Genomic DNA, 14,448 nt, shown 5'->3' with positions numbered 1-14,448 from the left:
TGCCCATGTCTGCAGTCATCATGGATTGCACAGAATCATTTTTAGCAATTTAGTAAGCCAATTCATCCTCTCAGTCTTCAAACTATCAAAATAATTAAATTACAGTTATTCTGCACCCTATAGTGGTGTCTGCCATGCTCTGGAATTACAGTGACAAATGTGCCAAGGATGGGAGGAGGCTATGAGGAGCAAGATGGTGAAACAGGCTTTATGTAAGCTCCCGGTTTGAGGCAGGACTGCCCTTTAGCCCGCTGGGGGCCATAGCTTTGCTATGACAGATGGCCACAGTCAGCGCTAATGCCGCGCTCGCCTTGCCCGCGCTACAATAAGCCAAAGCACTGAGACATGGCGTGACATTCTGCATCTCTAAAAAACCCTGTTCTTCAGCTCAATCTTCAGATGCAGACATTAGCATGATGGTGACAATATGCTGCTACAGTGTCTGCACTGAAGCTGGATCTGCCAGATGCCTTTTCAAGTTTTGTCCACCATGCTTTGCTGCATGTTCAGCCTGGGGTAGTTAGGAGGTAAACAGGCTAGACTCTAGGGCTGCGATGATTAGTGCAATAATTAGTTCACAATGCTGATTGTGTGAAAATCTAATTTCCCCTTGCATTTTTAAAGCCATTAGCAAGTATTTTCACAAAACATACAATTCACTCACCAGTCAATAACGTAAATATATAGTCTGTTGTGAATTTATTGGTTCTACGATATGATAAGAACCTACTCATTTACATATATTCACCTGTTCAGTTCAGGCACGATACATGACAACCAATCAGAACAGAGCTCATTTATCTTACAACACTCTTAAAGTTACGGTAACAAAAACTAAGCAATAAAGAGAGGTTGGAATATGATCATGTAAAGATAATTTAAGACCATTTTCGGTACATACACCAACATATTTATTACAAGAGGGAAAGAATAAAATACAAGAAAAACAAGAAGGATACAGGCCCTTTAAAAACAAAAGCGCTCTATCATGCTGTGTAACTGTAATGTGCATGTGGTCAGATTGTAATACAAGGTGTTGAGGGTGACTTGGCTTCTATTATTTCCTTCTGTGCAGCATTGAAGAGGCAAAGCGGCACAGCCAAGATAAAAAGCACAATGATTCAATTGTTTGATGAATTTAACTGAACCAAACAATAGTTAGCATATTAATAGATTCTAAAAATGTTAAATTCTAAAAGTAGTCAGCCCTATGGCTCACCTTCAGGACAGGCCGTGCAGGCCTATAGTGCTGTGTCTTGCGGAGCACGCTGCTCTCTCTGTGTGAGTCCAGACCCACAGGCACATTTGGGGGCGACAGCAGGAGCTTTTTCAGCTGTGGATGGAGGGAGAAAGCAAGAGAGACAGACATAGAGAGAGAGAGAGAGAGAGAGAGAGAGAGGGAAGGAGAGAGAAGGGGACAACTAATTAGCAGGCATGCCACTCAGTACATCCACGCAACACAACATCCAACACATGAAGCGTTCACTGCCTGATTCCTACCAAACAAGCCGGCATCATAAACACAGCATCAAAATGCAAGGAGGCACGGAGGTGGGAAAATGATATCAAACAGCAATGTTAATGCCGAGCTCCACTGGGCATCTGAGCTGCTGTGTGTTGGAGGAATTTTAGTTTTTTTTCCCTATTTCATCACTGAAACATAACACTGCATATGAATCAACATCTGACACAAATCTGTTCATGGCAGCAATCCCCTCCGAGCAGCCCTAGCATGGGAGCGAAGGAAGAAAAACACAGGGGAGAGAGGTGGAATGCAGGTTAACGACCGCTCGCTTTCTGAATGAGTATAGCCTGGGATCTGAGATGCTGAAAAAAGGGATGATGAAACCAACAGAGGGAAAAAAACAACCCCCGTGCTGCCCGAGTTGCCGTAGCTGCGGTAAGTGCGCCAGTTTGGCAGCTTTGCCCGCGATGCCTCTCAGGGCCTATTGAAGGAAGCAAAGGGGCACCAGAGGCTTCCATCGCACCATACAAAACACTACCGGCACGGCATGGCCATTTACGCCATGAAAACATGCGCCCGGCTCACTCGCTCCCCACGCTGCCTCCCCATCCTCAATGCACCCCTTGTTCCTAAAAGAGACTGGCCTCATTGAGGGGGTCGAGGTACACTTATGGCTCAAACCAGCAGAGGGCACTCAAAACCCTGCTACACCTTCCAAGGCAAAACAAGCCCTAAAGCTGTCTAGGAAGCAATCCATGAGAATACAGAAGAAAGCTCCATTAGATTTATCAGCAGTTCCCTATGAAACTAAAATACATTCACAGAGTACAATATTCCAAAATTTAAAAAGAGTACATTCTTATATATTTCAGCATATTGCTTTTTATATGGTCTTCCCGACTCCTGCTTTGCGCATTTTAATGTTTTCTTTCAAGGTTCAGTGCAGAAAGGGATTGTTAATTAACTGATTAGTTGGATCAGGTGTTTTAGAGCAGGGAAAGTGCCAGAAATATAAACGGCAGTGAGGTATAAGCTTTATGATTGAACTAACAGAAATACATCCGTCTGGAGAAATAAAGCTAGACATGGTGAAGCATTCGTTTTGCATTTTTATGATATTCACAGAAATAATCCTGTCTTTCAGGCTAGAATTTGGAAACGAATCATGAAAGTCTGAGAGGGAAAATAAACACTGATGGTAGCTGCTGTGCAATATGTTCGTATTAGAATCATCACTGTTGTGCATGGATATAATTTACTGCTTACATTCAAAAAATGTTGCAGACAAATTAAGTTTAATATATTTTGCCTTAATCCTGCATTTTAAAGTGCCAAGTCCATATCATAATTAACTTAAAGGTCCACCTCAATTATATTTAAAAATTCATGCTGTTAAACAGTGACTTCATAATTCATGAGGCGGCTCTACTCTTACATCCCTAAATGGTACCATTTAATAACAATATATGCATTCTGGGTGCTGATTTCAAACTTCATACCTATGAGTCAAACAAGAACACAAAACAACACAAATGTTCCTAATATGATATGCTAATGTTATGTACTTCAAAATAATACCATTTGCAGGAAGCAAAACAGTCAGAGTGGCCCTTTAAGGCAATGGTACAGGCCATTTGTATCAGTTTAAGAACAGGCTCCCTGTCCCCTAGGTTTCTCTTACTTAAGGTACTTTGCTCCGATTTCCATCCTGTAATTTAGTCCAATTTTGTTTGAGACCAAATAGTGGCAGAGGTACCAGGCATTCAGCTAGCCGCTTTCATTGAGGCAACAATAAGACCTTTGTAACCTTCAACAAAGCGAGCCCTCTTTAGGCCTTTTAATAAAGTCTGAATCCAGTGGTTGATTTGGACTCCTACTTTGTGAAATTAAGCCTTTATGTTGGCTTCAATGAAACGACAGGCAATAAAGCAGCAAATGCAGCAGGTATTCTCCTGTGAGATCATAATTCATTTAATGGACTGAAAAAAAAGTTCTTAATGTTGCTTGGCAGAGTGTAACATCATGCTGATTCAAAGACACAGAAATGGAACAGAAACAAAATGGGTCCGGAGAGCTTCTTAATGTACTCGAAGCAGACAGGCAGGCTGGAGTAAGCTGTAGGGAGCAGTTACAAAAAGAAAAAAACATGTTTTTTTCCTGGAAGTAACACTTTACAGAAAGGACAGTGGAGCCTCTCACAAACAGGTGTGAAAACTGAGGGGGACTGGCTCGAGAAGAAAGAGCCAGGGTGTGAGTGGGAAAGAGATTGAGAGAAAGGAGGAGATGGGGTGGGATGGAAAGAGTGTAGGGGTGCACAATATATCAGTGGCCAATGCAGCATTCACTGAAAAATGGGAAATTATACTTGGAATTACACTTGATAAATACAAATGATATATAGTGATATATTTTTGGCTTATACATGCACTACGCACAACATGTATTCACTAGGTGCTTTCAATTCACTCAAATAGATAGTATAGTGGATAACACCACCATACCACATATTAAAGACTAGAGGTTCACTGTTATTAAATAATATCAATTTTTGCAATTATTGTCATGCCCATCAATCTTCAGAGTATTAATCTGTCCTGTGCTCACTGCACTTGATGTATAAATATATTGGTGCATCCCTAACAAAGAGAGATAGACAGGAAGAGAAAGAAAAGGTCTACAGCAGTAAGTTGTGGCTGTGCTCCGACTCCCTGCCTGTGAAGAGGATTCTTATTAGAAACGGTTGCTAAAGAGAATTGAAAAGCCCAAAATGAGAAAAATTCAGACCTGTTTTTGCCTATCATACCCATGCTGTGGGGTAGTCAGAGGCCCATCCAAATCCACCTTAAACAGGAAGGAAGGGTTCTTACTAGAGACGTGTCTTCAGTCTCTGGGCTCAACGAGCCTAGGAATGGCTCACTGTCCAATGGGAGGTCATCTTCCTCCTCCGCCTCTTCCTCCTCCTCTGGGTCTTCCCCCAGCGAGGGGAACACAGACAGCCCCCCCACCCCGTCTTCCACCATGCCGTCCAGGCTGTCTGTGAGAGCAGCAAGCAGTGCCGCATTCTCTTCTTCTATCTATAGGGGGCATAAGAGACAGGGCAAGTGTAAGTGAGTTGGTGATGACCTCTAAAGATCTAGAGAGACTTGTCCCTCTGCACATTCTGCTTGAGAGAGTGCGGCTATCTTATCACCATGGACCGGATCAAGCTCAAGGTCAGGTGACCCCTGGCTTGCTAAGTGCTTGCTACTAAAATCCTCTTTTGAATTAAATTTGTGTCTGCAGCTAATGATTTAGTGTTCCCTGGACTTGTCCCATGTAACTATACTCTCTTTTATGTGTGGAGACCCAGTCATGCCCAGATTGCATGCTGCGGTGGGTTGCGCCACAGGAAACAGTCAGGTTTCATCTTACAGAGCTTTTGTCCCACCTGAAGGTTAATTGAACTTGGCTTGGAGATAAATGGCTTCCCTAGTATCTCAAAATAAACCTCTATAGGGATCTTCTCTGCTCAGTGCCTAAAAAATCAATTGCAGCACAGAATTACATGAAGTGATGAGTGAATTAGCACTGGATACAACAAATGTAGGATCAATCAGTGTTGGCAGAAATAGACGTGCATCTGAACACAACCTTTGCCATCACACATTTGAGATTGTACCATGCAAAGTTTCACTACTTGGGTTCAGATCTCATTTCAACTACATTTCATTTCAACTCTATTAAATTATAGTATCAACTACAATAAGCCCAATTGAGCACTATTAGTTACTCATATTAACTACACTAAGCCAATCAAACACTATTAGATTCTTACATCAACTACACTAAACCCAATCAAGCTCTAATAGTTACTCATATCAATTAAACTAAGCCCTGTTAGACTCTATTTGTTTCTCATTTCAACTACACTAAACCCAACTGAGGTCTATTAGTTTGTCATATCAACTACACTAAGCCCAGTTAAGCTCTACGTGTTTCTCAGATCAACTACACTAAGCCCAATTAAGCTCAACTTGCTTCTCCTATGAACTACAACTAAGGCCAGTCAAGCTCCTTCCGGTGGGAATAGCTATGAAATGTGCTAAGATTAGATCAGAGCTTTCTGATTATTAGCTGGAGGATGGACAGTGTGGGGTCTGACCTCAAAAAGTTCGGGGTCCCCTGCGCTGTACTGGATGGAGGTGGGGGAGCTGTCTGACTGGTCATTGCACCAGTGCAGCTCACTTAGGCAGTTCACCGAGTCAAAGTCGCTGGCATCCAGCTGAGAGAGGTCGAAGTCGGGGAAGTCGGTGTCCAGGCGGTCCGAGCAGACCTCCTCCTCCCCATACTGAGAAAGACACACAGAAAGACAGAAAGAGAAAGAATCAGTAAGGTCACAGGCCTACATCAAAAGCACTTTTCCCATTTGTACCATATCTAATATTATAGCTCTGTCTTTGAATGCTAAGAAGAATCAATAGGCAGGCCCTGTGGTGAGTTAACTGCACCACTTCTGCCTTGAGTAACGGCTATGCTGTGGGTATCATCAGCACTGAAGAGTCATATGAGTCAGCCCGCTCTCTCAGCACAACTTCATTACCGCTAATGAAGCGAGTGTGGTACCACTAAAACATGCCTTCGAAATTAGCCAAGCGGCACTTCCATAAGAAAACCGCACCACACGCAGGGCTGGTAAACACAGAAAAAGGCGAGTCTGTGTGTGCATGTGTTTGTGCATGTTTGTATGTGTGCATGAGCCTAAGTACTGTGAGAAGGGAAGTGCTTCAAACCCCAAGGGGTGGATGAGAAAAACCACACATGTCCTCTCACTATATCCTGGTGTGTACAGTAGATGCTTTGCTGGCCTTACTTTCATTATACAAGCCATTCTCTGTGATGGTGGAGTAAACCTGCTACCACTTTTCCTTACTGGATGTCAATGCATAAATATTCTATAGGGCCACTCGGATGCATTCTTGATAAGCTCTTGCACTACACTGACTCCTCTCTGTTTCACAAGGCCGACTACAGAGCAAATCCAATTCCATTCGGTTTGCCGAAATAGCCCTGGTCAAGTTTTTAGGAAGTCAAAGAGAGGCACTCAGTGTTAGTGTCCTCTTACTAGTGGCACTCTCTTGAAAATGCAGTGAGTATTGTGTAATCAATAGACACTACTGAGCCAACATTAAATAAGGCTGTGTCTTTTACAGTGTTGGGGGAAACGTACTACAAAGTAATGTGTTACAGTTTGTTTAAAGATATATTTTTCCAGTAACAAAGTAGTATAATGCATTACAGTTTAAATTCTTGTAATACCATTGCAGTTACTGACTAAGGAAGAATTACGTTAAGCAAACAATATTAATTATGTGTCATGAATTTAAAGCTGCACTGTGTAAGATTTTTTGTTAAAATTGAAAGATGGTAGCCTTAATGAGAAAAAAATCAGAAAAAAAAGCTAAAGGTTAAAGGTAAAATGTGGTGTCCCTGTGCTGCTGCTTCGCTCTCACATCAGATTTTTTCAATCCATGCCATATGTTTTTATGCATTGATGTCACAGGCACACACTTAAAGTGAAGGTCTAGCCTGGACATTTAGGTTTCAAAGGAAAAATCAACATTATACTGATGAAGATATGATGATATATAGAAGATAATTCACTCTTTGAAAGTTCTCTTTGAGAGTTCTCTTTGAAAACTCCTTGAAATGTTCTCCTGCCTATAGTGTGCAATTATACATTTAAACCAGAGATGTCACCAAATCCCCAAAACTTACATAGAACAGCTTTGATTGTCCACGCCTGTTCTTGTATACAATATGCATCTGTGTGCTACCTGCAACAGCTGACTGCACATCTTTGTGAATGTGAGCAGAGCAGTAAGCAGCGCAGGAAGCATCTAATCATGCTAATGTGAAACTGATGGATAAACCGTTTTTTTTTGTGTGTCAAGTTTCTAGGTTTTCAAACAGCATAAGCTATTCATAATTTTATTCAAGCATATCTGACCAAGTCTTGTTTAAAGATTAAGACAGTGACAGAGCTTATGAATGATGACTGGCTATTTCTAGGGATTACTGAGTAGTACTTTCCAGTTGGAACAGATTTGTGGGTTTTTCATATTAATGCAGAAGTTCTTTTTCCTTTAATCTTATTCTTTAATCTTACCATAACTGTTGCAGCCATCCGTTGGTATGGTTGATCTTCACTCTGATTGAACCTGACACCAGTGCAATGAGCTGATACAGCTAATAATATTTTGAGATGCAGCTGTGGTATTGTAGCATGTCCAGATCAACGTCTGTAATTAATGATAATAATGAGGGAGACAGGCCTGCGGTCCCAGTCACTGAGCATCGTGGAAGCCCTGATTGTGAGAGCGTGTGTGGGGTTGATGCATGTGGGGCAGATGCAGTATCCAAAGGCTCCATACACGCCTGCACACACAATCCCTCGTTCCTGCTGCTGCTGCTGCTGCTTTTAGCACTCTCCTCACATCCTCCTCACGTGCCCCTGAGTCATCCCTCCCCACACACGCACACCTCCACACATCCCGTACCCTTATCCCCAGCTCACGGGAGTGGCCGAGCCCCAGCTACTCAATCTCAACATACCCCCAGCGCCTCCTAACATTTCCACACGCCTTTGTCTTTTTTTTTTTACCTTTTTTCCCCCTTTCCTCTTTCTCAGTCTTCCCCTCTCTCTCTCTCTCTCTCTCTCTCTCTCACCCTCCTCACTCTTCCTGTTATGGAGAACCTCAATAACAATCAATAAAAAGCTCCTTGGGCTCTGAAGGTTTAAGGTCACTTCGCCGATCATGCACATGCACGGTAGCACATGCATACATATACAGACCTGCACACGCGCCTCAGTGTTCTGTGCTTTAGAGGTCTCTCCTGCATATCAGACAAGCTAGCATAAGCCGTTTGTCACAGGAGAGCTAGCTGCCGAGGTGTGACTCACATACCAACAGCCAAGCCTGACCTTATTTGTGGAAACTGTGGATTCCCTCCCATTCTGCCCATTACTGATACACTAACAAGCTGATAAAGCCACTGTATCACCCCAGTAACCTGACAGGGTTTGCAGCTTTGACCAGACCAGCTGATCACGTTTTAAGGCATAGCAATTCAGCTCAGGTTGAGCCAATTCATATCACTATAAGTTAAAATGCATGCACATGCTGAGCATTCACATATGCACATTACAAAAAGACATGAACCCATTTATAGGAGGAATTACACAAAATTTTCAACATTTTTGCATATTTAAATCATTAATATGTGGATCAATATGGAATTCTCCATTTCTGAGCAAATTACCAAGTCAGAATTGTACAGAGATGCGCTGTAGAAAATATGAGCAATTCAGATTTTTTTACAATGATGTTGAAAGGAACCAAACGTCTGCAGCATTTAATGCCTCTAAAAGCTACCTAACAGAAATCATAATGAAATGAAGTTACATGGGATGGTTACAAATATGTTGCCTGAGACCTGAGACATTGTTTAATGATGGTCTTGAGCTTGAGATTTTAGCCTAAAAACATTTGTAAAGTCCATATACAAATAAGAGATACATGTAGGGCACCGTAAGGCAAAATTGATTTTCCACTATTTTACCATCATCAACATAGTTCCGTGGTTATTTTGTAAATAAATTGCCAATATTCATGTTGTAGACAACACAACCTCTGGTTTCTATTACCACTATAAAGAAATCAGAGTCTGTAAGTTTCTCAGTAATGTGCCATTTGGGAAAAAAAGAGGAATTCAACTTCAAACCTCAACATTTATATTTACTGCCATCTCCTCCTTGTTCTTCTTTGCTGCTTAGTCATAGGTTTATAGAAAATGGGATTCATTATTAGATGTCGTAAAGGGGGAGTGCTCTGGATGACTGACAAATATAATGAATTATTTATCATCTCTAATGATGACCTTTAGCTCTTGCCCTAACAGAAAAGGGAAAATGTCGAACCCATCTGTGTTTTGTCATTAACATTTAGAGTCTGAGGTTGTGAAACGATCCCAGTTAGTAAGGGCTCCTGTTAAGTGTGTACACTAAGCAACACTCGCTTGAAGGGCATCAAGATAAAGGACATGAAAACAACCTGCCATATGATCTGTGAGGACATCTGCACTCATGTCAGTTATACTGCACTTTGAGTAAAGTCAAGCCATGTGCACCAAAGTCATTGACCACAATGAGCTCCAGCACTCCAACACACTACCATACAAGGTCAAACCACTGGAGAAGGACACAGAGTGGCAAGGTCACTGGATAGCCAGCCACAAGACATCAACAGAAAAGGAGGCCAACCTGAAAATTCAGAAGGTGCCATAATAGAGACAAGAAAAAAACAGTTACTCCAGACAAGTTTTTCAGCACAAACAGCTCGTCAAACGTCACAAACAGTTTCATATACACTAAAAAGCCCTGAGGACCTCTTGCTTTTAGGATTCCTACCACTGAAGAAACAAAAAGAAAAGTACTGATTGACCAAACATATGAACTGTTCATTCATCTCCTGCTCCTGTGAGTTAATAGGCTCTTATCTGAGTGCACTGTTCCCTTTGAGCCTGCTGCTATCTGAGGTATGTTATATATAGCCATTATCCTTGGTCTTATGACTGGCTCTTACACAAGCTGCTTGTGACGGGCCAGGCTTTAAATGCTGCCCATGCCAAATGCAGATGGGCCAAGCCTGAGTGCCTCTCCCTCACACACACACACACACACACACACACAACCCTCCCACTCACAAAGCCCTCCAGCTTACTCCCAGACGTGTCCTGCCGCTACTGCTAAATGGATTCCCTCTCAGCCCGCTCCATAAAAAGCCGGCTCTGTACTGGCCAGCCAGACCAGACAGGAAGACTTCTACTGCTCTTCCTTAGGAGCTAGGCGTTTCTAGGAGGTACTTGTCCAAGGGCCATGCGGGGCCAGCCAATGTTCCAGCAGCAAAGCCGTAAGGTGGTGCGCATCCTGTCCATCAACTTCCCCACCAACCGCATGACCTCTGACCACATGATAGCAAACAAAGAAAACATGTGAGTCTGGCCAATGCATTTCTATTGGACAAAACCTCAAATTGGCAGCACATCCCATTACCTGCCTTAAGTGAGAGCTAAGTGATTAAATGTGCTCTTCTCGGTACTTTCTGAGAGAGCTCTCCATGAAAGGAAGTCTAAATTAACTGCAGATGGTTGGAAGTAGGGCAGTTAAAGGAAGATCTGGGGCATCCGTGTACAGTGGAGGAGCAATCTTGTCTGTCATAGTGTTGAGTAAGATTGATAAAAAGCCTAAATAGTGAAACCCCAAAGATTTGCTGGCTTCTTTTAGATCCCTTCTTTCCAAACCAGATACTGACACACTATCACACTACTTTTCATCTCCCTTTCAAATATGTCTACTAGTGAACCTGTTGACTGAGTAAGTCAGTTCCAAAGTTTCCAAACATTCCAGGAAAAAAAAATTCTGCAATTTTTGGTACAATGATCAAGATCCCTGTGTTGCAGATAAACGGCTAACTTGTCAAGTCCTTGTCTTTCCTCCCTATATTTGATTTTATTTAGGACTACCGACTTCCATTGTTCACCTGTTCTACAAGATTGTGGAGATTACAAATGGATTAGGGTAACTCAGTGGTGTTTGGGCTGGCTGCCTTCATCGACCTCAGTTCACCCCATGGCACAGATCATTCAGTCCCACAGACTGTCATAATACTGTAAGAAACAGACGTCTACTACACCAAACATAACTCTCTAACCTTTTTCCAACTCTCAAATACTTCCCAAGTATTGCTGTTCATTGAGAGAGAGAGATACTCTGAAAGACATTTCAATATCAATGTTAATAAATCTGGCATGTGAGATCTAAGAAGTCCAGATTTAATCCTTCTTAATTGTTGTCAGATTAGCAGTCAAACTAAGTCTGCATCTTCCAGGTTGAGAGACGTATTGAGTATGAGTGAAGGACATGAACTGTGGCTTGAGGGGGTAGGGGAGGGAGAGTGTTAAGATGGACGACGGCTGAGCCCTGGTGCCCTCAAATGTACCAGGACAGTAACAGGATCTGATTAGAAAGGATTCTTCTCTTTAAAAAGGACCTTTGATAGACTGCCAACTCATTCAAGACCTCACATTTGGACAAGAAAAAGAGAATGCAGGCTGCTGAATAAAGAGGAATGGATTAGAATGAGTGGCCATCTCCACATTCATTCATGAGGTTTAAATCCCCAAAGTCTCCTTACGATTCTGATTAACTAGTAATTCAACCACTGATCTGGTACGAGGGAACGCTCTTTACTGATCTGACTCCCAAGAGAACACAGTCAGTGAGGCATCCTGAGCCAAGAGCTGGAAGCGAACCAATTTGGCTCTATTTTATTCCATTCTCTGCTTCTAAGCTCTACTCTACACAACCCCAATCACTACATCCTTCCTGACGCACGTCTAAGGCATGATAGTCCTTACTGCAGTCTAATTATTTTAAACAAATCTGACAATTTACAGACACTTCAGACATGTTTTAAGTGGATAACAAGATTTAGCGAAATAATGAAGGCCAGGCTAAAGATTACAAAGGTTAATGAGAAAAGAATCCAACTTCACAGGAAAGTAGGTTTTCAGCCATAGCAAAAGGTTCATAGAGGGGTTATGTAGGGCCACAGTGAAGTATCTTTTATTAAGTTACTGCAGAGATTAACGCCAATCGCCCCCCCACCCCACATGACTCATTGTAAAATCTGGAGACAAGTCCAGTGAAGGTGCTGCGACCTCAATTTTGACTTAGCTGAAGTTATTACATCTTTACAATGCTCAAGCCCAGACGGCCTTTTTCCATCTCTGTTCATGAGTTCAGCTAAAATCTAGAGCCCTGTCCGTTTGGTCTTTATGTAAGCCTAACAAACACTCCAGCTTCCACCTATCTCATATCTCAGCTCAGAGACCAGGCGACATTAGTCATATACTGATAATATCTAATTAATTAGGAGTCATTATGTTATCTTCTGAGGTGTGAAGATCATGAGAAAGACATCACTAGATAACAGACAACTACAAAAGTTGCCAAAGTCCTTTGGAGGAAGAAAACAGCAATGCTGCAGCAATCCAGTCATGAGGCTACCGAGAAAAAGCAAGCAGCCCGCTTTCTACAGGGCCCTAATGCATGGAGCATTCAGGGAAGTGCTGAGGGTAAATCCCCAGAGATGTTCTTAAATGCGCAACATACAATCTCACTGGCATTACCTCCACTGCTCTTATGTCTAATTAATTTAGGATTATGCCTGCTTATCTAAAAATAACTCCTTTTGTTGTGGACACTATCAATAGGAGTGATCTCTCTCAGACAGTTTCTCCTTTTCAATGTGTTAAATATTTATTCTGAGAGAAGATTTCTAAGAGAGGTGTTAATACTAAAGGTCACTTGAGGAGCATATATTAAATGGGATAAGAATGTCAGCAACTGTTATTAATTCATAATTCCCCTCATGCTCGTCAAGGGCTTGGTTCTCCTCATATCTAAGCAGCAGTCTGTCAAGGCCTATCAATCTCCTTCATGGGCCAAATCTGTCCACAGAACCAGACAAAGAGCAACCCAGACATGTTAGCTAATGAGATGACAAAGGCAGCACTGCAGAAAAGACAAAAATGAACATAAAAGTGTTTTCTTGTCTTTTTCTGAGAACCCACTACAGACAAAATGTCATTCTTGTTTATTGGCATTGTGAGGTTTGGATAAAAAGATCAGGGCAAGAGTCTCAGACAGCCTGGTGCTGTACTACGAAATGCATCACGTGAATCGCCATCAAGTGTAGTTTCAGTGATCTAACAGGTCTACTGCAGTGAATGTCTAAAGGAACAACAGAGGTTGTAGCATTCTGTTTCTGTTTTATAGTTGGAATATGTAAGACTTTTTTGATAAAACTGAAAGTAGCTTTATTGAGTGATGAGAAAAAAAAATACAAAAACTCAATCATCAGATTAATCCGCCCAGGAACAGTCTGAAGCACAACTGATATTACCAAATGTACTTCTGCATACTGTGTGTAATTACACATTTCCACCAGAGAGGTCTCCAAATCCCCGAATCTTACATAGTGTAGCTTTAGGTGTCATTACTAACAAGAATCCTTTCAGCGCTTTAAATAGCGCCTTCGGTCATTTTGAAACACAGCATCCCAAGGTCACTGGGATAAGGAAACAGAATATGCAGCAAGCAGCAAGCACGAGAGTACAGAGAGTACAGAAATAAGACCAAGCACCGGCAGTCAGTGTTGGCCTGCAGGTTACTTAAAGACGCAGGAGATGAAGAATCAGTGGGAGATCCAAAAGGTTGTCAGCACTCCTGAGCTTCCCAGGCCAGATCTGTTTCAGCGGAGCAGCACTAGAGCACTTCTCCAGTTTCAGAGCCCCATGTAAGATTGCTGGCTGCCCTCTGCACGTCACATGCTTATTGCACAACCCTGCAGCACAGTGTGGCCAGCCTGGTGCACAAGCTGCGGCCCAAGTCCCACATTATCACTATCGGGGGCCTGCAGCTCCTAGGAGGTGCTGAGGTAATTGTACCTGCTGCAGTCACGACTACAGTGGAGGGGGAGTTGCAGGACAACGCAGGCGCTGTCTCTGGGCAGAAACAAGGCTGTCGTCTCTGAGGAAGCTTAAACAGACTGGGAAGAACGTCTCAGCTGCACCAATCTAAAATTGCGAGTAATGTTATGATGAATCTAAGTGAGAGATTTAAATGTGGCAAAACTGTAGCAGGGAACTCATCTTGCTAAATTAGTGGCTGAGTCGTTCTTATTACATCCACAGATTGTTCTGGCTGGAGGGGACAAGTTCTGCTCTGCCTGATGGAAGAAGCTACAATGGAAAGATGGCCCAGGAAGTGAAATGAGCTGCATCACATTGGAGTGACTGCAAACAGATCCCAAGTCACAACAGCCAAGGAAGATGGCATCAGCCCAGCTTGGTCTAATTCACATGCTGGACTTTGTGTCCGT

The 14,448-nt window shown here is 42.4% G+C and overlaps 1 protein-coding gene across 1 annotated transcript in view; it reads right to left on the bottom strand.

Annotated features, from left to right (window-relative positions):
• The window catches only part of ppargc1b (peroxisome proliferator-activated receptor gamma, coactivator 1 beta), a 50,248-nt gene that overhangs the window by 13,968 nt on the left and 21,832 nt on the right, over window positions 1–14,448 (bottom strand). The window contains exons 2-4 of the mRNA XM_017690078.2: window positions 5,607–5,792; window positions 4,333–4,539; window positions 1,220–1,333 (exon numbers count right to left, since the gene is read on the bottom strand). Of these exons, the coding sequence (XP_017545567.1) occupies window positions 1,220–1,333; window positions 4,333–4,539; window positions 5,607–5,792 (507 nt within the window). The remainder of the gene's footprint in view (window positions 1–1,219; window positions 1,334–4,332; window positions 4,540–5,606; window positions 5,793–14,448) is intronic.

This window comes from Pygocentrus nattereri, chromosome 8 (assembly GCF_015220715.1).
Source record: "Pygocentrus nattereri isolate fPygNat1 chromosome 8, fPygNat1.pri, whole genome shotgun sequence".
NCBI classification, from domain to species: Eukaryota; Metazoa; Chordata; class Actinopteri; order Characiformes; family Serrasalmidae; genus Pygocentrus; species Pygocentrus nattereri.
The sequence above is the reverse complement of the archived record's forward strand: the minus strand, read 5'-3'. Positions and strand labels throughout refer to the sequence as shown.